The sequence below is a fragment of the Moschus berezovskii genome, chromosome 9 (genome assembly GCF_049115385.1).
Source record: "Moschus berezovskii isolate FMDL1 chromosome 9, NW_MosBer_1.0, whole genome shotgun sequence".
Taxonomy (NCBI): Eukaryota; Metazoa; Chordata; class Mammalia; order Artiodactyla; family Moschidae; genus Moschus; species Moschus berezovskii.
Genome location: NC_142468.1, coordinates 109,690,919 through 109,712,921, shown reverse-complemented (window position 1 = coordinate 109,712,921; position 22,003 = coordinate 109,690,919). Strand labels below are relative to the sequence as shown.

Genomic DNA, 22,003 nt, shown 5'->3' with positions numbered 1-22,003 from the left:
GTTAAAATTCTACAAGATTATTCATTACTTTATTTAGGACAAACTGGGCTCTGCCTTCTATATGAGTCATGACATCAAAAACCCAGGGTTTGTTGACAATTAAGAAAATGTCTGATTGGTGCTGTTGTTAAGAACAGACCTTTATCTGCATTCTGGGCCTCTGAATTTTAGCTTATTGCCTCATCTCCATGAACTTCTTAGTGTATATATGCAACATAGATGATATATACCATATTGAAGAGATTTTGCTGAACATTAAGTCAAATCACATAGGTCAAGTGACAGCATCAATACTCACAATTGCAATTACTATAATTAGTAAGTTCTCCAGGTCTCAGTGTATCTGTATAAATAAGTTACTTGATTTTTTTCCCCTTGAAATGGGGAAGAGCTGAGAAAAGAGAGCAGGTTGAGGTTACTCACATTAAAACTAGAATTTGAGAATTTAGGAATCTCTAGGAACCAATACAGCTTTTCTTTTTTCTTTTAAGTGAAAACATGGAGCAGCATCTGAAGAAAATAATTAAAACTGTTCTTTAGATGTATCAATATTTGTAAGTATATGTAGCATTTAAGATATTTAGTAAATCACATATCTGTCAGTTACTCCCCTATTCTTGAATTCCTATGGTCATGTGTGTCTATTGCCCATATAGAGGTATCCACTGAGGATTTAGAATGTTATGATACATCATTCACACATGATTCATTCATTATTTTTTTAAATCTCCAATTAAAAACTAGAAAATTGTGTTCATTATTAAATACCAGAGATACACAGTTGTAGAAAATACAAAATTGTCTCTCCTAAAACATATAAACTGAAATATGATTGGGTATCATTTACTTGAATGTGGGAATGGTCCTATCTAGTTTATTTTTCAGCTTCATTGCCAAGACATTGATATGTACATATCATTGGGAAACTTAAATGAAACTTCTTTTCTACATGGGTGAATTTTTTTATTCACTGGGATATTTGGAAAAGACATGGAAGTTGAAACAATAAGTTCTCACAGGTTTAACTTGTGTGTGCACGAAGGCCCAGGCTCCCTCTGGTGGCAATAATGTCTTACTACTTCTATTGAAAAAGGTGAGGTTGTCAGGGTGGAATGATGTTCCCAGTTAAGCACAAAAAACAGAAGTCTGATGCCTTAGATAAAGATTTAGCATGAAGTCCCTGGAAGTGACTCCTGAGTGATCTTCAGCAACTAGGTTTCTGGGCCCTGTGGCTTTCTAATCTTTCTTTAATTCCGAGAAGAGGAGAAGGAAGGAGGAGAAGATTTAAGACATTGCATAATCATACCTATTCTGACCACTCAGGAATTTGATGAGCAATTACTAAGTGCCCTGAGTGTTTTAAATAAAGATGTTTTATCAGATTGATTGTTTTAGTAACACATTTTCAGCTCTGAATTTCCTTCTATGGCAGTGATCACAAAAATAAGCCAAATGCTGTCATAAGTATTATTTTTAGCATAATATAGTATACAAAATATAGTATATTATCTACTATAATATGGGCTTCCTTGGTGGTTCAGATGGTAAAGAATTTACCTGCAATGTGGGAGAGCCGGGTTCAATCTCTGGCTCCCTGGAGAAGGGAATGGCAACTCACTCTAGTATTCTTGCCTGGAGAATTCCATGGACAGAGGAGCCTGGTGGGTTATAATGGGGTCACAGAGAGTCAGACAGAGCTGAGTGACTAACACTCTACTATAATATATAGCACATATTTTATGTTATACTGTTTTCTCGATAATATGATTAGACTGGGGGATGTAGAAGAAGACTATATGGAAAAAAGAAAAATTATTTCTATGATGTCTTATCAAAGCTCTCTGAAAGGTAAATATTAATTTGAGTTATTGGTATAAGGTGTGTATGAGGGATTGTTTTGAAAAATATTGGGCTATTATTGGACTGCATGTATGTGTTTTATATCCATTGTACCTGTGGAAACTTATGGGTTCTATTTTATTAGAAATTTATTTGGTGAGTTCAAGTAAAACACCTACATCATTAAGGGCCTTTAAGTTAAGAAAAACGGCTGTTAAAATTCCACAGCTTTCAGAATCCACAAATCAGTGTTGAGTTGCATATCATGAGATCATCCTAAATTATTGATGAAATGCGTGCAGATGTCAGCATAAAAATTATACAGTTCTCATTAGCATGTAACCTGTGTTAACACTTATTAAATCACAGGTCATCTAGCAATTGGAGGAAATTAGCATTTTTTTTCTTTTAGCTTTGGAACTTTTCCCTGCCTTAATGCTTTTTGAAACTGCTGGCATTTCAGGACTCAGTTTGGTTAAATACATGACTGTTATGGTGCCATAGCATTTAAACATGTAGACTAAATTTCTGAATCTTTTGGGACCAATATTTATGTCTGGAAGGACTAATGTTCTTTTAAGATAAATGCTCAATAGTGTCTGACTCTTTATGACCCTATGAACGGGCTGTAGACAACCAGGCTCCTCTGTCTATATGATTTTCCAGGCAAGAATACTGGAAGAGGTTGCCATTTACTCCTCTAGGGGATCTTCCCAACTCAGGGATAGAACCTGAGTCTCCTGCATTACCAGTGGATTCTTTACTACTGAGCCACCGGGGAAGCCCTCTTTTAAGATAACATTTTTCCAATTTTTCTGAGCTGGGAATGAAGAATGTTTCTTGTGAATTGCAGTACTAATAACTTTTTAAAAAAATGGACTGTCATTGATTTACATTGTTGTGTTGGCTTCAGGTGTACAGCAAAGTGGTTCAGCCACACGTGTGTGCTTTCTTAGATTTTTTTCCCTTATAGGTTGTTACAAGATGTTGAATATAGTTCCCTGTACTGTACAGTAGATCCTTGTTGTTTATTTTATATATCAGTTCAGTTCAGTCGCTCAGTCGTGTCCGACTCTTTGTGACCTCATGAATCACAGCATGCCAGGCCTCCCTGTCCATCACCAAATCCCGGAGTTCACTCAAACTCATGTCCATTGAGTCGGTGATGCCATCCAGCCATCTCATTCTCTGTCGTCCCCATCTCCTCCCACCCCTAATCCATCCTAGCATCAGAGTCTTTTCCAGTGAGTCAACTCGTCGCATGAGGTGGCCAAAGTATTGGAGTTTCAGCTTTAGCATCAGTCCTTCCAATGAACACCCAGAACTGATCTGCTTTAGGATGGACTGGTTGGATCTCCTTGCAGTCCAAGGGACTCTCAAGAGTCTTCTCCAACACCACAGTTCAAAAGCATCAATTCTTCGGCGATCAGCTTTCTTCACAGTCCAACTCTCACATCCATACATGACCACGGGAAAAACCATAGCCTTGATTAGACAGACCTTTGTTGGCAAAGTAATGTCTCTGCTTTTTGATATGCTATCTAGGTTGGTCATAACTTTCCTTCCAAGGAGTAAGTGTCTTTTAATTTCCTGGCTGCAATCAGCATCTGCAGTGATTTTGGAGCCCCCCAAAAAATAAAGTCTGACACTGTTTCCACTGTTTCCCCATCTATATCCCATGAAGTGATGGGACCAGATGCCATGATCTTCGTTTTCTGAATGCTGAGCTTCAAGCCAAACTTTTCACTCTCCTCTTTCACTTTCATCAAGAGGCTTTTTAGTTCCTCTTCACTTTCTGCCATAAGGGTGGTGTCATCTGCATATCTGAGGTTATTGATATTTCTCCCGGCAATCTTGATTCCGGCTTGTGCTTTTTCCAGCCCAGCGTTCCTCATGATGTACTCTGCATATAAGTTAAATAAGCAGGGTGACAATATACAACCTTGACATACTCCTTTTCCTATTTGGAACCAGTCTGTTGTTCCATGACCAGTTCTAACTATTGCTTCCTGACCTGCATACAGGTTTCTCAAGAGGCAGGTCAGGTGGTCTGGTATTCCCGTCTCTTTCAGAATGTTCTACAGTTTATTGTGATCCACACAGTCAAAGGCTTTGGCATAGTCAATGAAGCAGAAATAGATGTTTTTCTGGAACTCTCTTGCTTTCTCCATGATCCAGTGGATGTTGGCAATTTGATCTCTGGTTCCTCTGCCTTTTCTAAAACCTGCTTGAACATCTGGAAGTTCACGGTTCACATATTGCTGAAGCCTGGCTTGGAGAATTTCGAGCATGACTTTACTAGTGTGTGAAATGAGTGCAATTGTGCGGTAGTTTGAGCATTCTTTGGCATTGCCTTTCTTTGGGTTTAGAATGAAGACTGACCTCTTCCAGTCCTGTGGCCACTGCTGAGTTTTCCAAATTTGCTGGCATATTGAATGCAGCACTTTCACAGCATCATCTTTCAGGATTTGAAATAGCTCAATTGGAATTGCATCACCTCCACTAGCTTTGTTCGTAGTGATGCTCTCTAAGACCCACTTGACTTCACATTCCAAGATGTCTGGCTCCAGGTGAGTGATCACTCCATCGTGATTATCTTCATCGTGAAGATCTTTTTTGTACAGTCCTTTTGTACATACTGCTATATATTTTATATATATTATATATATTTATAAATATTTATGTTATGTTTATATTATATATAAATATATATTTATATTATATATTTATAAATAAATATATATAAATATAGATATATATATTATATATAGCAGTATGTATATATTAATCTCAAGCTCTTAATTTATTCCTCCCCCCAATAGTAATTTCAAAAAATTTTTAATTGGAGGATAATTGCTTTACAATTTTTGTGTTGGTTTCTGCTGTACAACAGTGTGAATCACCCATAAGTATAAAACATGAAAATAACCTTATTTTTTTCTTTTCTGATAATTAAGGTAAGAAATTCTCTTGGCTAAAAGAAAAAAAATCAGACAATATAGGAAAAGGTAAATAAGAAAATTAAATTAGGTGCAGTTCCAACACTCTGAAATATCTGTTATCAGCTTTTTGTATTTTGCTCACATTCACCATTTTCTACCACTAGTCCTGGGGTTGGCAGCCTTGGGGAACGTGTCCTCCTTGCCCCTTATTTTGTCATTCTCCTCCCCTTCTCCCTCCTGCTATCAAATTATGACATTTCCTTCATTCTTTTAAGATTTAATTAGCTCCTGTTTCAGTGTCGTTCTCTCCAGCATTATTCAGTATCCACATAATGGAGCGTTAATGATCATTTGGCCTCTTCCTTCCTTCACCAGACTTTGGCTGTTGTACTACCGTACCACACCTTTGACCAGTGGTTTTTACCCTGGGATAGTCTTTTTCCCACAGGACATTTGGCGAAGTCTGGAGACGTTTTTGGTTGCCTCACTGGAGGGTGTTACCGGCATCTAGGTGTCAAGGCTGTTCAGTTCAGTTCTGTCTCTCAGTCGTGTCTGCTTCTTTGTGACCTCGTGAACTGTAGCGCGCCAGGCCTCCCTGTCCATAGGTACTACTAATCATCCTACAGTGGTCAAGACAGCCCCCAACAACCGTGGATGACGTCTGACCCCAATGTTAGCAGTGGTGGGGGTCAACATACCCTGCTCTGAAGACAGCCTCCGCACTGCACCGCCCTGAAACAAGCCTGATTCCCAGCAGAATCGCTTCCTAACCTAGATACTATGTAATACTGAGGATTATTGGGTGACTTCCTGTGAAAATCAGATGCTGGTGTATAATTACAATGGAGCAATCTTTCATCTTTCTGTATATAAACAGAATAATAGTTTAGTGCTTTTCAATATTAGTACCTTCTCTCTGGCAGTATAGTTGACTGGGCTAATGTATTGTCTAGTGAACCAGATCAGCCACATGTAGGAAAGGCAGATGCCATATAGGAAATCCTTCCAAAGAATAAGCATACAATTTTATTTTTGATAACAAACTCTACCTTTAACAATACCATATTTTATATGTCTGAGACCAAGGCTTCATTTGCTTTCCCTTATCTTCTGTGTTTTGACTCCTTTTGAATGGATTAAAAGGTCTACAGATTTTTTTTTTTCTTTCTCTACAAAGGAAAAACTACTTAGTCAATTCAGTTGTGAGAAAGTAATTTATTGTATTCTGTGGGCTCAGAAAAACCTACCAGAATGTCTCAGTGGTGCCCTTATGAACTGAGAAACATGAAAACAATGATAATATCATATGCTGAAAGTGATATTGAGCCCAGAAATGCTGATACAGATTATAAATTTAAAATTCCACAGGAGAGTGTATTGGTGGCTTTGTTTAGCTGCAGGCATTTTAATTGTTAGGGTTTAGGTCTTTTCTTTGGGCCTTTGTTAGAACTTGGTTCTCTTGAAAGGACTGATGAAAGCTTATCATTTTCTCACTAGGGGAAAAAAAAATCATTCTGTGGTAACAGTTACTGTGATCATAGATTTCTAGTTCTCACTGCTATTATGGGGACCCTAAACACCTGAATGCTGGCTTTGAATTTCTCATTCTAGAAAGTTAAACATGGTACAGTTTCCATTCAGGTAGTTCTTGAGGAGAAATTTGTACAGTCTGTAGACGGGGTGGAGAAGGGCATATGGGAAGATGGCAGCGTGGGCCACAGACATGTTCCAGTACTTGTGAAGCCACATCTCTGCAGAAATGCAATGTCAGAGGCAGCGAGAAAGGACAGTGAGTCAGTGGCACATGGTCTGCCAGCCTGGCTGTCCCACCATTTTCCTTTCTCCCATCACCAACATTGTGGTGTTGCTGCTACTGCATGATCACAGATTGCATTGGGACTTCTCCATATTAATACAGTCAAGGTTAATTCTTTTGATTTAACTGAGAAGTAGCTAGAAGGACCAGAAACAGAAACCTCAAATCAGTCTTCATTGTAAAGCCACCACTGGAGAGTGTGTAGATTAAATGGAGCCCTGGTTGTGGCTGATTTTATGTCTTTTCTTTTTTTTGGTGACTAGCAGATAAATTGTCTGGTATCTTTGAGCTAACCATCCCACATTAGCTCTCCCTGTTCAGCCTTTCCTTGTCTGGTATCAGCTGGCAGATTGGTAACGTTGCGGCTCTACTGAAGTTAGAGATTAGATCATTGGATGAAGCGTGTGTGCTGAGACAAGTGTTGTTCTTTCTGTTTATAGGAGAAGCCCCGATGTCCAAGCCAAAGAAGAGCTATGGAGGCACATCCAGTGAGTACTGTGTTGAAAACCCACGTGGTTTGAAGGCTCTCATGAGGACGCAGAGAGGCAACCTCGGGCTGAAGCCCGCGAGGTGGTCTTCTCTGCCGTCACTCAATGGCGGCGCCTCAGCAGGCAGCCCCGCCGTCTCTGCTGAGGCCAGTCAGCCTTGCCTGCAGATGAGCCTCCGACAGGCCCACACTGTGTAAATAAGTACCAAGGAAAAGACGCCTGCTACAGGAGAGAGAAGCAGATCTTTGTAGGGAGATAGGAGACGCTGGAGAATCATCTACATCCTGAATAAAGAAAAACTGCAGGAGGGTAAAAGAGCTACTCAAAAGGTTTTCCTCCCATTTTTTTCTCAAATACATACTAGCTTTTTTTTTTTTTTAAATATGTTTTATTTATTTCTATGTTTTAGTTTTTGGCCACAGCATGTGGAATCTTAGTTCCCTGACCAGGGATTGAACCCATACTCCCTTCATTAGAAGGCAGAGTCCCTTCCCAAGACTGTCAAGCAAGTCCCAAATGGACCCTAGTTTTCTTAATCTTCATTCCTAGCTTAGTTTTATTAACACTGTGTTATAAGACAAGATTCAGTTCAACTCAGTCACTCAATTGTGTCTGACTCTTTGCAACCCCATGAACCGCAGCATGCCAGGCCTCCCTGTTTATCACCAAATCCTGGAGCTTATTCAAACTCATGTCCATCAAGTCAGTGATGCCATCCAACCATCTCATCCTCTGTCGTCCCCTTCTCCTCCCGCCTCCAATCTTTCCCAGCATCAGGGTCTTTTCAAATGAGTCAGTTCTGTGCATCAGGTGACCAGAGTATTGGAGTTTCAGCTTCAGCATCAGTCCTTCCAATGAATATTCAGGACTGATTTCCTTTAGGATGGACTGGTTGGATCTCCTTGCAGTCCAAGGGGCTCTCAAGAGTTTTCTCCAACACCACAGTTGAAAAGCATCAATTCTTTGGCGCTCAGCTTTCTTTAGAAAAGAAGTTTTTCTTTTTCTTAAAGAAAACTGAGACAAGATTAGAAAGGTGAAAACTCACCTGCCAGTTGTAAATGTTGTTAGTATTTATGTCAAAACTTTCATTCTCTTGCTCATTCCCTTCTAGAAAAGAGCTTGTGGATCCATCTGGACTGTCAGAAGAACAATTAAAAGAGATTCCATACACTAAAATAGAGTATGTCTTTGAAAATCTTTCTTAAAAAGTTTTATTAATATTTGTAAATGACTAATTCATTCTTTTCAGAGGTATTCCTTTCAGTGCTTTGTCTTTACATTTTAACTAAAATTAAAAATAACTATAGAGGAAGAAGTCGAAAAGGGTGTATTAAAATTAATTATTGTCATTCTATACTGAGGTCACTGTGTCTCCTATAGACCGCCTATTTGTAGGTGGTTCACTTGTACTGGGTGTTTTCCACTAAATAAGCACAGCAGTACTCTACGATCTTCATTGGCTGAATCCATGGATTCAGACTGTAGAGGGGTATGGGGATTTTCAACTTCGCTGAGGGTTGCTATCCCTAAGCAAGCATTATTCAAGGGTTAACTGTATGATAAAGTTTTATTTTCATGTTATGATGGAGGTAGTTTTCTTTTGTTAACTTGTGAAATGAAAGCCAAAGGCTTTCCAAGCTCAGAGAGATCAAGTTTTTAAAACTCTCAGTTATATTCCTTCGCAGTTACAACATTAAGGAAAACCCCAACTCGGTCCCATTCTGATTTCTGGTGTGTTTGTCTCCATGGTTTTTCTTCGCTTGTTCAGGACTCAAGGTGATCCAGTCCGCATCCGGCATTCTCATTCACCGAGAAGTTACCGCCAATATCGCAGGTCCCAGTGCTCAGATGGAGAGCGATCCGTCCTCTCAGAAGTGAAGTAAGTGGGCAGGTGTGAGTACGTCATCACCTTCACAGCTCCAGAGCAGCAGAGTACAAGACAACTGTCTGCAGTGATAAAAATGTTCTGTGTCTGTGGACATGGAGTATTTGGAATGTGGCTTGTGTGACCTAGAAACTAAAAACCTAATATTTGTAATTTTAATTAATTTAAACTTAAGCAGCAATGTGTGGCTGGTGGCAACCATATTGGATAGCACAGACCTAGACTATAATTATACCGAATTATGGCCTTTCGAAGGGCTTCCCAGCCAGCTCTAGTGGTAAAAAAAAAAAAAAAGAAAACCTGCCTGCCAATGCAGGGGATATAAGAAACACAGGTTTGATCCCTGGGTCAGGAAGATTCCCTGGAGGAGGGCATGGGAACCCACTCCAGTATTGTTGCCTGGAGAACTCCATGGACAGAGGAGCCTGGTGGGCTACAGTCCATAGGGTCGCATAAAGTTGGACACGAATGAAGTGACTTAGCATGCATGCATTGCCCTTCCAAGCTATGCACTAAAGCTTTTAGAAGACAGAAAAAATGCACGTGCTATTCTATTTTGAATAATAAATGCATCCATATTAGAGAGAAATTGGCATAACAGTTTCTTTTTGAATCGATGGCATTTTATCTTTTTTTTTACTATAGCAAATATTATGTGTTACAGTAGTTTGTTTCTTTGTGTTGTTTAGTTTTTCTTTTGAGAAAAGTAGCTGTATTTCAGCTTAACATGATAAGTGCTATATTTTAAATGACTGTGTTAACAAAATAATTATGCATCCATTTATGAAAGTACTGTGTGTGTGTTAGTCACTCAGTCATGTCTGACTCTTTATGATATCATGGTCTGTAACCTGCCAGGCTCCTCTGTCCATGGAATTTTCCAGGCAAGAATAATGGAGTGGGTTGTCATTTCCTCCTCCAGGGGATTGTCCCAACCCAGGGATCAAACCTGGGTCTCCTGCACTGCGGGCAGATTCTTTTCCACTGAGCCACGAGGAAGCCCCATAGACATTCATGTACTTGATATTGCAGGGTAGGAGTGTTAACCATTAGACTCAGAATTAAGGATTAAAACTAAAATAAACATTAATAAATTGGGAAATAGACCTGCCCATCAGAGAGAGATATAGGTCAGTTTTTTGTTTTTTTCATTTTTTTGTTTGCTTGTAAAATGTAGAACATTGCTGTCCATAGCTCCACAGCTGTTTTTTTTTAAATAAAAAAGAATACATGGTCAATAAGTATTTCTGTAGGAACAAATCAAAAAGCCATTTATACATATATCACAGTAAGAAAAGCACATACTTATAATTTATTCTTGGTTCTTCTATTTATTTGCTGTGATTTGAGGTAAGTTATTTAACTCATTGAACTTAATTCAAAAACATTTATTAAATGCCTCACTGTGTAAAGCACTGTAATAGTAACTATAAGAAATGCAAGATATGTAAAAGCTGTTTATTTTGCTGTAGGCTTTCTCCAACTCACATTGTGCTCCTAGGTGTGATCTCAGTCATTAACGCTAACACTCACCCTCTGCAGCTCCAAACCCGCTCTTGTCCCTCCACTGCCTGTGACCCGCTCTGCCGATGCTCAGGGTTCCGGGGGTCCCACAGTTCTCCAGGTAGGAAATGATCAGCTTTCAAGAGGGTGTTGTATTGACGATGAGGTTCCATGTTTGAAAAAACAGCATGTGTAAAACGTGGAAGGAGAAAGAAGGAAGGGTGTGTGGTCAAGGCAAGGCACAACCTGGAAAGTTCAGAGTGACAGCTAGAGGTAGTGTAAACTCTAAAGTGAGACTTGGGGCAAAGCCAATGAAAACAGATTGTAAGATTTTTTTTGAGTCAGAGAAATAAGGATAAGGGGACCTATGTTCTGTTGTTAACTGATGGCAAGCAGAATTACTGAAGTCCCGTTTTATTCCCGTTTTATTTCTGTCTTCTCAGTCAAAGAGAGTTACACTTGTTCTGGAGACGTATTAAAAATGTGGTCAAAGAGGAATTCAAGGACATTGCAAAGCATCCAGCTTCCTTAACAAAATAAGTTTAACACTCAGCTGAATTAGATAGAACACTGTAGCAAACAGAGTGTTTGACATCATCTCTCACTGTATATTTAACAAGATAGAAAAAGATGGAGGCTATATAAGTTTACTGGATAGATTTGTATCTGTGACGTTTATAATGGACCAGTATCAGATTGTTGTTTGCAGTGGATTGTTTGGATCATGGATCCCTTTGAAAGCCAATTATAACTACTGTCTTTTCCCCATAAAAATGTGTCAGAGTCTATTTCAAGCACATAAGCATATGATTCTGGAAGTTCGTAGACAACCTAGGAACCCTGACTTTAGCGTATCTGTCCTTCACTGTGCTTAACTTGATTTGTTTTTGCTAATGACTTGAGCAAGGACCAATTTTCTGTTGACGCTGACAAAGCTGTTAAAATGTTTCACTCAAATATGCCAGCAAATTTGGAAAACTCAGCAGTGGCCACAGGACTGGAAAAGGTCAGTTTTCATTCTGCCTCCATAGAAAGGCAATGCCAAAGAATGTTCAAACTATCGTACAGTTGCACTTATCTCACACACAAGCAAAGTAATGCTCAAAATTCTCCAGACCAGGCTTCAACAGTATGTGAACCGTGAACTTCCAGATGTTCAAGCTGGATTTAGAAAAGGCAGAGGAACCACAGATCAAATTGCCAACATCTGCTGGTTCATCGAAAAAGCAGGAGAAAAACATCTGCTTTATTTGCTATGCCAAAGTCTTTGACTGTGTGGATCACAATAAACTGTGGAAAACTCTTAAAGAGATGGGAATACCAGACCACCTGACCTGCCTCCTAAAAATCTGTTGTCAAGAAGCAACAGTTAGAACTGGACATGGAACAACAGACTGGTTCCAAATAGGGAAAGAAGTACCTCAAGGCTGTATATTGTCACCCTGCTTATTTAACTTATATGCAGAGTACATCATGAGAAACGCTGGGCTAGAGGAAGCACAAGCTGGAATCAAGATTGCCAGGAGAAATATCAATAACTGCAGATATGCAGATGACACCACCCTTACGGCAGAAAGCAGAGAACTAAAGAGCCTCTTGATGAAAGTGAAAGAGGAGAGTGAAAAAGTTGACTTAAAACTCCACATTCAGAAAACTAAGATCACGGCATATGGTCCCATCATTTCATGGCAAATAGATGGGGAAACAATGGAAACAGTGAGAGACTTTATTTTGGGGACTCCAAAATCACTGCAGATGGTGACTGCAGTCATGAAATTAAAAGACACTTGCTCCTTGGAAGAAAAGCTATAACCAACCTTGACAGCATGTTAAAAAGCAGAGACATTACTTTGCCAGTAAAGGTCTGTCTGGTCAAAGGTATTGTTTTTCCAGTAGTCATATATGGATGTGAGAGTTCGACTATAAAGAAAGCTGAACACCGAAGAATTGATGCTTTTGAACAGTGGTGTTGGAGTGGGAAACATTGAAGGTGGGAGGAGAAGGGGACAACAGAGGATGAGATGGTTGGATGGCATCACTGACTCGACGGACATGAGTTTGGGTAAACTCTAGGAGTTGGTGATGGATAGGGAAGCCTGGTGTGCTGCAGTCCCTGGGGTTGCAAAGAGTCAGAGATGACTGAGCGATTGAACTGAATTGAACTGAGCAAGGACAGAAAAACCCTGTGCCGATTTAGGTTAGGTTCCCTAGGAAGAGATTCTGTGATGGAGGTCTGCATGCAGAAAGTTGATTGGAAAGTGCTTTTAGGATCAATTCTTGTTGGGTCGTAAAAGATAGGCAAGAGTTGAACTGAGTGGTATGAGTCCCAGTAAAGGCATCAGATGGTCCCATGGGGAGTTCTGGAGCCAAGATAGCCCTTCTGATTCCTCCTACCTGAAGATGACGGGGCTGGACCTTAAATACCATGTAGCACGTGACTGGATAAAGGGTGCCCTGGGAGGGGGGCCTGACCATGGAGGAGGTGGCCTCCGCAGCCCAGGTTGGGGCTCAGTTTTGAGCTGTATGGCAGCTGTCTCTCCAAGCTGCTGGGGAACGACTGCCTCAGTCTGGAATAGAGATCTGCGTGGTTAACCACAGCTTCCACTAAAATCTGCATAAGTTTTTATTAATCTGGGAGAGCTAATAGGTTGTCCAAACAATTTAAGTCAATTGCAATAAAAAAAAATTGCATTCATGACTAGTAGTTTAGACTTCACCTTCAGACAGGACCTGCACTGGTGTCTCTTTGTCTCTCTCCACACACCACTTGTGTGCCTTTGAACATTGTTAAACTTCTAAGACTAAATTTCTTTGGAATGTGGATAATAACTACCTCTTGAGGTTGCTAGGAGGATTAATAAGCACTGTTATTTTTCAGAGCAGTCAGCAAACTACAGCCCATAGGATGAATTTAGTTTGCAGCCTGCTTCTGTATAGTCCAGGAGCTAATTGCTTTTGTTTTTAAAGAGTTGCTTGCAGGGAGGGAAAAACAGTATGCACTAGAGACAGGTGGGGTCTATGACCTCACCCTTGATAGAAGGTGGTGACTCTTAACCTTGACACATAACACGTAACAGTAAACAGGTGAAACAAAACCAAAAACTAGGTAAGCATTATGAAGGAACAAAGGTCTGAGTTAGAAAACAGACAGGGGACTTCACTTTAGATAGATATGGCAAAGGCCATCTCAGAAAGTAACCTGGAAAGTTGAAACTCACAGGTGAGAAGGAGCCAACCATGTGGGGACTCGTGGAAGGCTGGTGGAAGCAGAAGGAAGAGCATGGTAAAAAAGTGCTGAGGTTGAGAAGCGGCTGGATGTTTGAGGTCTGAGCACAGTGAAGGGGAAGGAGGGAAGATAACGCAGAGCCTGAGACGCCGGGGGAAACGAGTTTCTTTGGATTTCGTGCTGTATTATTCTTTGTGCCAAAAGGAAACTGCTGATCTGGTTGCCATGTGGAAAAACGATGCAAGTGACATGGGGAAGTGGGAAAGTTGCATTTCCTAAGTTCCACGATGATGCCAGAGTTCTGCCCGTGGCCTGGCCTGCCTACACTTCATCTCACTTTTATATGCAGAAGGCTGGTTAAAGTGGGATGGATTTGGGTCTTTGATTCATTTCCCTTAAAGTTTGCAGGCAGAAGAGTTAGGTTCAATGCCTGAAGTGAAGTTGGTCAGTCGTGTCCGACTCTTTGTGACCCCATGGACGTAGTCTACCACGCTCCTCTGTCCACATGATTCCCAGGCAAGAGTACTGGAGTGCGTTGCCATTTCCTTCTCCAGAGGATCTTCCCAACCCAGGGATGGAACCTGGGTCTCCCGCATTGTAGGCAGACGCTTTACTGTCTGAGCCACCAGGGAAGTCCCTTCTTCTGCTGTCTTAACTCTGTATTCCCCTGCCCTGACTCTCATGCTCTGGTGTCCTCCTCCTGCCCCTCTGGTTATCTAAAAATCTGCTATCCCAGACAGGTGTTTGACTGCAAAATTAGCTTGATTTGTACTCCCTATGCTCAGCAAAATTGTTCCATCAGTGCTTCTTTGAATATGAGTAAAATTAAGCCAGTCCCACAACAGATAAAAGACAGCTTCTTAGAGGGTGGCTTCAGTCCAGAGGCATCCCAAAATAATAGAATTCTGGAGTGTAGCTCATTATGTGTGGGGAGATACTTTTGGGGAAGTAAATATGCTTGTTTAGCTCAGATCTACTGACCCGTTAGGCCATGTGTAGAGAAGGTACAAGCAGGCCGGCTTGCCAGTCTAGGGGCGCTGTGGTGGCACCGCTCTGGTTCCCCAGCACCTCCCCGCGGCTGTGGGAGGCACCCGCGAGCCTGCAGAGGCAGCCCTGGGTGTGGCGCTCAGGCCGGGGTCCTCACTCCCGCTCCTCCGTGAGGGCCCCCCACCCCAGCCGCCAGGAGCTCCAGCCCTCGGGGATGAGGACACCCAGGGCATTGTGTTGGAGGGGTTTCTTCAGTGACTACTGAAAATATAATCAGGGAAGATTAAAAATTATCCCAAACTCCCCTTTCTCGTCATCTCTCTGCTCCTCCTTGGAAAAGAGGCCTGAGAGGCTGCGTTAGCCTCGCAGTAGAAATGACACTTAATCGGAGAAATGGATTGAGGTTTATTACTAACTTTCTTAAACAAAATGTTATGCACATATAACTTTTTAAGATTTAAACACGTTTATCATAATTATTTAAATAAAGGGAATATTTGTACAGCCTGGTATCACACACTTTTTCCAAATATAACTTGATATCTTAGTTATTTCTAGTATGTTAATAAAATTTACTTGGCTGTAGTTTCTTCTCTGAATCTTACTTTCTCTTTTTCAAATATTGTTTTCCAGAGAAGAAACGGGTCTAAAGATAGCCTGATTGAAGAAAAATCTCAGACATCTACAAGCAATATGGCTGGAAAACACACCGCAAAAACAATAAAAACTATCCAAGTTTCACGCCTCAAGATAGAGACTTAATCCCAATGAAGGGCTTGGGATGGGGGTGGGAAGGGTATGTGTGCCACCTTTACTTTGAAACTGTGAATTATAATTATTGAAATATCTTGGACCTGCAGAAGTGTTTCTTCAGAAGAAAATAATGGAGTCTATTGCATCTTTTAAAGGTTTAATTGCAGTATATTTGTGCCTAAGAGCCTTTTGATTTGGTAACTGGACAGATGCTAGTCTTTTAAAACCTTTGTCATTTGATGCCATGTTTACCTTCCTGGAAACTCCCAAGTATCTTGTCTGCCACCATCAAGACCAGAGGCTTCAGATCAGAGTTCTGGAATCGTGGACTGTCAGGTAGCTTATGCAGCAGTGCACTTAGGGGAATCAAGATTCTTCCCGACTCTGGGTAGATCTCTGCCTGTGCACAAATGCATGTCTGAGGGGTCACTTCCACACTGCAGATATTTTTATTCACACTGATGTTCTTTGTAATACTGTATTTTGTGGCATTAAGTTTCACTGGTTATTTGCAAATGTTAAAAAAAAAAGTGCTGCTTTTAATTTCTAGTGTCCTTGTCTTGTGCTGTCAGAAGTTACGTGTGATTTCACTTGACCTCAGCTTATAAATTCATGACCTTCAACCTGAAAGGTCTGCCTGGCTAACTCTTCCAAAACACTATTTCAGACGTTTCCTCTTGGCAGATGACTGCAGTCTACAGGGGAGACATACTCCTACAGGACCTTTCTTCTTCCCCTGATACAAAGGACAAACCTCATCATGGCTGCCATCAACCCACATCCTTCCTTTTCTTCTGTCACTGTACCTATGCTCTGGAGCTCGGCTCCAGCCTTCTCATCCCTGCTGCCTCATGTATTCAACAGATTCAACCTCTTCCTGTCAGCTAGACTACGGTCTAAAGACAGCCAAATCTCACAACCAGACCCTTCTCCAGCTACCACTTTGTTCTCTCCCATTTCAAGATTCTTGAAAGGATTATTGGTAGCCAGTATGCTCAACTCATCTCCTAATGTGCTATCTCAAACCATTTCAAATATGGATTCTTCCCCACTGTTCCACTAAAGCAGACCTCAGACATTACCTTCATGTCACCAAATCCCAAGGTTAACTTTCAGGCTACCCTGTAATATTTTTACTTTAATGCATTTCCCATTGCTCTGGCCATTCTGTCCTTTCCAGCTCCCCCTATTCTACCTCATCAGTAATTGAGGCTCTTAAATCTAGACCCTTATGGATCACACTTATTCCCGTGGCCAAGTTTTATTCATATAGCTTAGACTAGACTTCCCTGGTGGCTCAGAAAAGCATCTGCCTACAATGCAGGAGACCAGAGTTTGATTCCTGGGTTGGGAAGATATGCTGGAGAAGGGAAAGGCTACTCACTCCAAAATTCTGGCCTGGAGAATTTTATGAACTGTATAGGCCATGGGTTCACAGTTGGACACGAGTGAACAACTTTTTAACTTTCTTTCAGACTACAGACCAGTGTAGTATCAAGGAGTCACTTAGATTTCTAAGGCAATTCAAATAGACGAGCTCAAAAAGCTGCTCCCCCAGCTCATCCGTGAATGTACAAGACTACACACCTAGCAATCATTACGGACATACCCTTCATTACTAACTGCTGTCTGCGGTAGTTTTAACTCTCTCTCTTCCCTAACTTTACCACCACCCTTGTCCAAGGTGGCCATCTCTGGCATAGACAGAATATGGCATACAGTAGTAGCCTCCACTTGGCCCACATTTTCGTGCAAATGTACATTTCCATCATGGCTTTCCCTTGCTTTAAACAGAGCCTTAAGTGATCTGCCCCCTTTTGATCTTTCAGTGAAAGAATGCTATGTTCTAGCAGTTAAATCATAACACACAAACCTCCAAGAAGCACATTATTTTATTTACAGTCCCACTTTTATATGTACATCTATGGGCTGTCCAAAATCACTATTTTTTAAGCAATCCTGGAAATTTTAAATACTCTAAGCAGCTCCTGAAGATCAAGTTGTCAAATTCCTCACCAAGGACAGCCTAAAAGAAAAAATAAGGCACTCAATTTGACAAGTGAACATTTACTTCAAGACTTTTTATAAACTCAGTACATGCTTCTTTCCTGGATTAAGTCATGCACTTCTGGACTACATACATCAACATAAAACATGCTTGAGATCGAGCCAAGTGGTTTTTAAAATTTTAGCTACTACGCATAAAATCATGTAAAGATGTCATGATAAATGGGATGAGGGTATCCCATTTGCAGTTAACAATCTGTTTACAGCATTACTGTAAATACTAATGAACTATTAACAATTATAAACTAATACCCACCAGAGAAAGACCCCCGATCTAGAAAGATAAAATTCAAGTTACTGTTAACTGCTGTTATGACAACTGTCAATAATTCAAAACTATCACCCTACCTTAGGTCATCTTCGCGCTTCCAGATAGTTAAGTATTCAGTTGGCAGCAGTCTATGCTTCCAGCGCCCATCTTTCACCTGAACAAAAATTAAAACCGGTTAAGAGAAAGATACACTTAACTTTACAGAATCAAAACTACATGGGTAAATAATACGAATATATGTTACTTACGCAGCTCCTACACCACAGACATCAAATACAAGGGTAGGAAAAAAGCCGCGAAAGTGTTTTGTGTACGCCTTTTTTGACACCACATCCACTAGTTTCCAAAAGTGAACGGGCAACACAAAGGCGGTAAGAAAACCGCGTAAGGAATGCTGCGTGGCGCTGAGGTGCTAAGGCCAAGACAACGGGCCGAGATTCAGTGTTCTGAGGGCAACTAAGCCCCGCTCTACATTTTCTTCTACGACTCAGAATCCAGCTACGTAAGGAACGGTTAATTACTCTATTCAGTTCAGTTCAGTCGCTCAGTCGTGTCCGACTCTCCGCGACCCCATGAATCACAGCACGCCAGGCCTCCCTGTCCATCACCAACTCCCGGAGTTCACTCAAACTCATGTCCACAGAGTCGGTGATGCCATCCAGCCATCTCATTCTCTGTCGTCCCCGTCTCCTCCCGCCCCCTAGATGGCTAAAATATTCAAATCTCGAGGCAACTGGCCCTTTCTGTAAGAACATGAAAACTCACCTGCCAGGATGGTTATACTCATTTCCGCCAAATTCTGCACCATGACAGTCATCAAGATCTGCACCTGAAATGGCACTCTCGCGTTGGCCTGATTTCACACCACGACATGGGCGGCATACGTGCTGCTACACGGTGAGCCTTTCCCTCTCACACGCACAAAATCCATCATTAGAAACTCTCTGGCACGCGGTCGATGACTCAAAAGCCCCCACCCCGGCGCCCCGTCTCCCGGCATGGAACAGCACACTCGGGGCCGCGTGGAGCCTCCTCGGTCGCAACGACGACGTGGCGGAGGCCAAAGCAGGCCGCTGCCCTCCACGCGTGCAGGTGCCGGGAGCATCCTGCCGGCCCGGGAGGCCGCAGAGTCCCGCCCGGTGCTCACAGGCCTGGCTGCGGGACCACCCGAGCCATCGGAACCTGCGGCAGAGCAGCGACCCCCGAGAGCGAGGCCAGAGAGGACGCACCGCCCTCCCACAGTGCTTTTCTACGACTGGACGCGCCCACCGCCAGACGGCTGCGGGGAGGACGGACTGCACCATCGGCCCAGCGCCGCCAGACGCCGCCGTGTGGCCGGAGGGCGAATTGCGCAGGGATTGGCTGAGGGGCGCGGCGCCCGGCAGAGCGGCGAGGGGCGCGGCTGCGCACCCCGGGCGCCCGGCGCGGAGCCCAGCGCGCGGCTCCCGCTCGGGAGGGGCGGCTTCACTCCAGGCTGGACACTCAGCACCCTTCCTCCAGCGTCAGGAGCACACGGCCAGCGCTGAGCTGCGGTGTAGAGCGGGGGACCGGAGACCTCGTGTTCTGGGGAGGAGAGCCGAAGCCCACCGTCCCCGGCTGAGGGAGAGTAGGTCATTAATTCCAGAAACGTTTGCTGAGTGCACCCTGCGCCTCGCGCTCCATTCTGAGTGCCTGAGAACCGCGTGTGAATGAGACGGAGGTCCGCGCTCACGTTCTGTTTCTGTGAGAAAGACACGATCCAGGTAACGTGCACCCGTAACTTCATCAGTGTCAGGTCCCAGACGCAGACAAAGGAGGCGAGGATGCGGCGCAGCCGCGCGGTCCCGCAGGAGTGGAGTGCGAACCGCGAACGTCGGCTTAGATGTTAGAAGTGCACGTGGAAAGGAACAAGTGAAATTCAGAGTAGCAACCTGTGCTAAGTATTATCATTTAAACATGTAGTTACTGTGCGGTTATTAATGATATACATTGCATTCTGTTATTCCTACTAAGTCTTCTAAATCCAGTGTATTTTTTTCTGTGAAGTTGCTCAGTCGTGTCCGACTCTTTGCGACCCCGTGGACTGTAGCCCACCAGGCTCCTCTGTCCATGGGATTCTCCAGGCAAGAATACTGGAGTGGGTTGCCATTTCCTTCTGCTGCTGCTGCTGCTGCTAAGTCACTTCAGTCGTGTCCGACTCTGTGTGACCCTATAGACGGAAGCCCAACAGGCTCCCCCGTCTCTGGGATTCTCCAGGCAAGAACACTGGAGTGGGTTGCCATTTCCTTCTCCAACATTTCAATTCAGACGAGTCAGAAGCAGGCCCTGGTCAGCGTGGCCGGAGCCGCGGGAGGAATGCAGGCTGGCATCAGACGCGGCGGAAGGGACAGGCGGGAACAAATCATATAGGGCTTTTACCTGCGGTAAGGGGTTGGGATTTTATCCTGAAATTTTAAAATTGATTTTTAGCACTGAAAGAAAGTAGAGGTGGTTCATTGGTTTCTTGCTGATAGCCATAACTTATGGAGAGGATGGAGGCTAGTGATCTGGACTGTGTGGCCTCCTTGCACCTGCAAGTCCTAGTAGAGGAGCACCGGAGACTACAGCCCAGCACCGTTCTTTGCTTCTTTGAAGCTTATTGCAGGAAGAAAGGGAGGGGGGGAGGAGGGAGGGAAGGAGGGAGGGAATGAAAGGGAAAGAGGGAAGAGAGAAGAAGTGAGGAAAGGAAAAAGAGACAGAGACAGAGGAAAGAGAAGAAGGAAAGGAAGGAAGAAGAAAAGAAGAGGGTAATTTAATGCCTGTAGTCCAGTGTCGTCCCACAAGGACTAGCCCGAATGATAGCATCACCATTGGGACAACAGGCGCAGGGACCATGCAGAAGTAAATATGTAATGACCATAAAGAGGTAAATAAATCTAAGACCTTCATTAGGGAGTCTCTGTAACATCTGGGGAGAGAAAGGTTGGAGAAGGAGAAGGTCTCCTCTAAGAGTGTTATTTGAAGACTCTGAAGGGTACCGTTTGGGGATTATGGCAAATTTCAATCTTGCCTTCTTGCTAGGGAAAGTCAGTGAGAGGATATTTCTTTTGGCTGGAGGAGCCAGCTGACCCAGGTTTCTATCCAGCTCCTTGACTTTTGGTTTCCCTGGTGGGCAGACGTTGAAGAGTCCACCTGCAGTCTACCTGGAGACCCAGGTTCAATCCCTGTGTCAGGAAGATTCCCCTGGAGGAAGAGATGGGAACCCACTCCACTATTCTTGCCTGGAAAATCTCATGGACGGAGGAGTCTGGCGGGCTACAGTCCGTGGGGTTGCAAAGAGTCAGACACAACTAAGCGGCTTTACTTTCTTTCTTTCTTTGACTTTTGTGCTTTTGGGTAAATGACCACCTCTCTAAGCACAGGGTTCTATTTTATAGAATACTACCTTTACCCATGTACCACATGCGTGCATGGGTGCCTGCTCCATTGCTCAGTCATGTCCGACTCTTTGTGATTCCATGGACTGTAGCCCACCAGGCTCCTCTGTCTATGAAATAGTCCAGGCAAGAATTCTGGAGCGGGTTGCCATTTCCTCCTCAAGGGGCTCTTCCTGACTCGGGGACTGAAGCTCCTGCACTGGCAGGCGGACTCTTTACCACTGCCCCACCTGGGAAGCCAGTGTGCCACATTGCTGCTGCTGTTCAGGTGCTGAGTTGTGTCCCACCCTGCATCCCCACGGACTGCAGCATGCCCGGCGTCGCTGTCCTTCGCTCTGTCCCAGAGTTTGCTATGGACCACATAGATTAAAGATTTAAGCAAGGTTCAGTTCAGTTCAGTCACATAGTGACACCCAATTAATGACTCTGATGAGCTATACGCTCCTTGTTTACTGCCATCCCAGGTATGGAAACTTCTTGGGTTGACATCTTAAGGAGGGGGAGTACTATGCTGCTATTTTTCTTTTAATGTCTTGACATTTTGTTTCCATCTCATTCTTACTCATCCGCCCCTTGTAACTCATCCCTAAACTCTGGATGGTTCAAGAATAGACGGCATTTGTTTCAATTACTGGATTAATGTTAGTGTCAGGAAATTAATTCTGAATTCTTCATCTTCCTGTCTGCTTCAACCTCACATAGCCTAGGAAGGAAAGCTATTCAGCCAACACAAGCAGAAAGGCCATGAGAAAAAGATAGGGGGTATTTCCTATGCTGTTGGAGTGCAGGCATTATGGAAAGATGTACAAGCTACCTACAGTGTTAATGCAA

At 42.9% G+C, this 22,003-nt stretch overlaps 1 protein-coding gene, 1 long non-coding RNA gene and 1 other non-coding gene across 5 annotated transcripts in view; 1 reads left to right on the top strand and 2 right to left on the bottom strand.

Moving 5' to 3' along the window:
- Positions 1 to 16,426, top strand: part of EPB41L4A (erythrocyte membrane protein band 4.1 like 4A) — a 288,909-nt gene extending 272,483 nt beyond the window's left edge. Inside the window, exons 18-22 of one of the 3 annotated variants that reach the window (XM_055436712.2) lie at positions 7,038 to 7,085; positions 8,197 to 8,265; positions 8,854 to 8,964; positions 10,513 to 10,594; positions 15,320 to 16,424. In XM_055436712.2, coding sequence (XP_055292687.2) covers positions 7,038 to 7,085; positions 8,197 to 8,265; positions 8,854 to 8,964; positions 10,513 to 10,594; positions 15,320 to 15,448 — 439 coding nt within the window. In that variant the 3' untranslated portion in view covers positions 15,449 to 16,424. Of the gene's footprint in view, positions 1 to 7,037; positions 7,086 to 8,196; positions 8,266 to 8,853; positions 8,965 to 10,512; positions 10,595 to 15,319 lie in introns of all 3 variants that reach the window. The other 2 variants (XM_055436710.2, XM_055436713.2) reach the window with 2 other exon arrangements.
- Positions 16,427 to 17,313: 887 nt separating this feature from the next.
- LOC148777000 (uncharacterized) lies at positions 17,314 to 18,919 on the bottom strand. Its single transcript, XR_016038340.1, has 3 exons — positions 18,543 to 18,919; positions 17,855 to 17,931; positions 17,314 to 17,465 (listed from the first exon to the last, which is right to left on the bottom strand). It is a non-coding gene; the product is annotated as an uncharacterized LOC148777000 (long non-coding RNA).
- LOC129563635 (small nucleolar RNA SNORA13) lies at positions 18,013 to 18,148 on the bottom strand. Its single transcript, XR_008687378.2, has one exon. It is a non-coding gene; the product is annotated as a small nucleolar RNA SNORA13 (small nucleolar RNA).
- Positions 18,920 to 22,003: the final 3,084 nt, after the last annotated feature.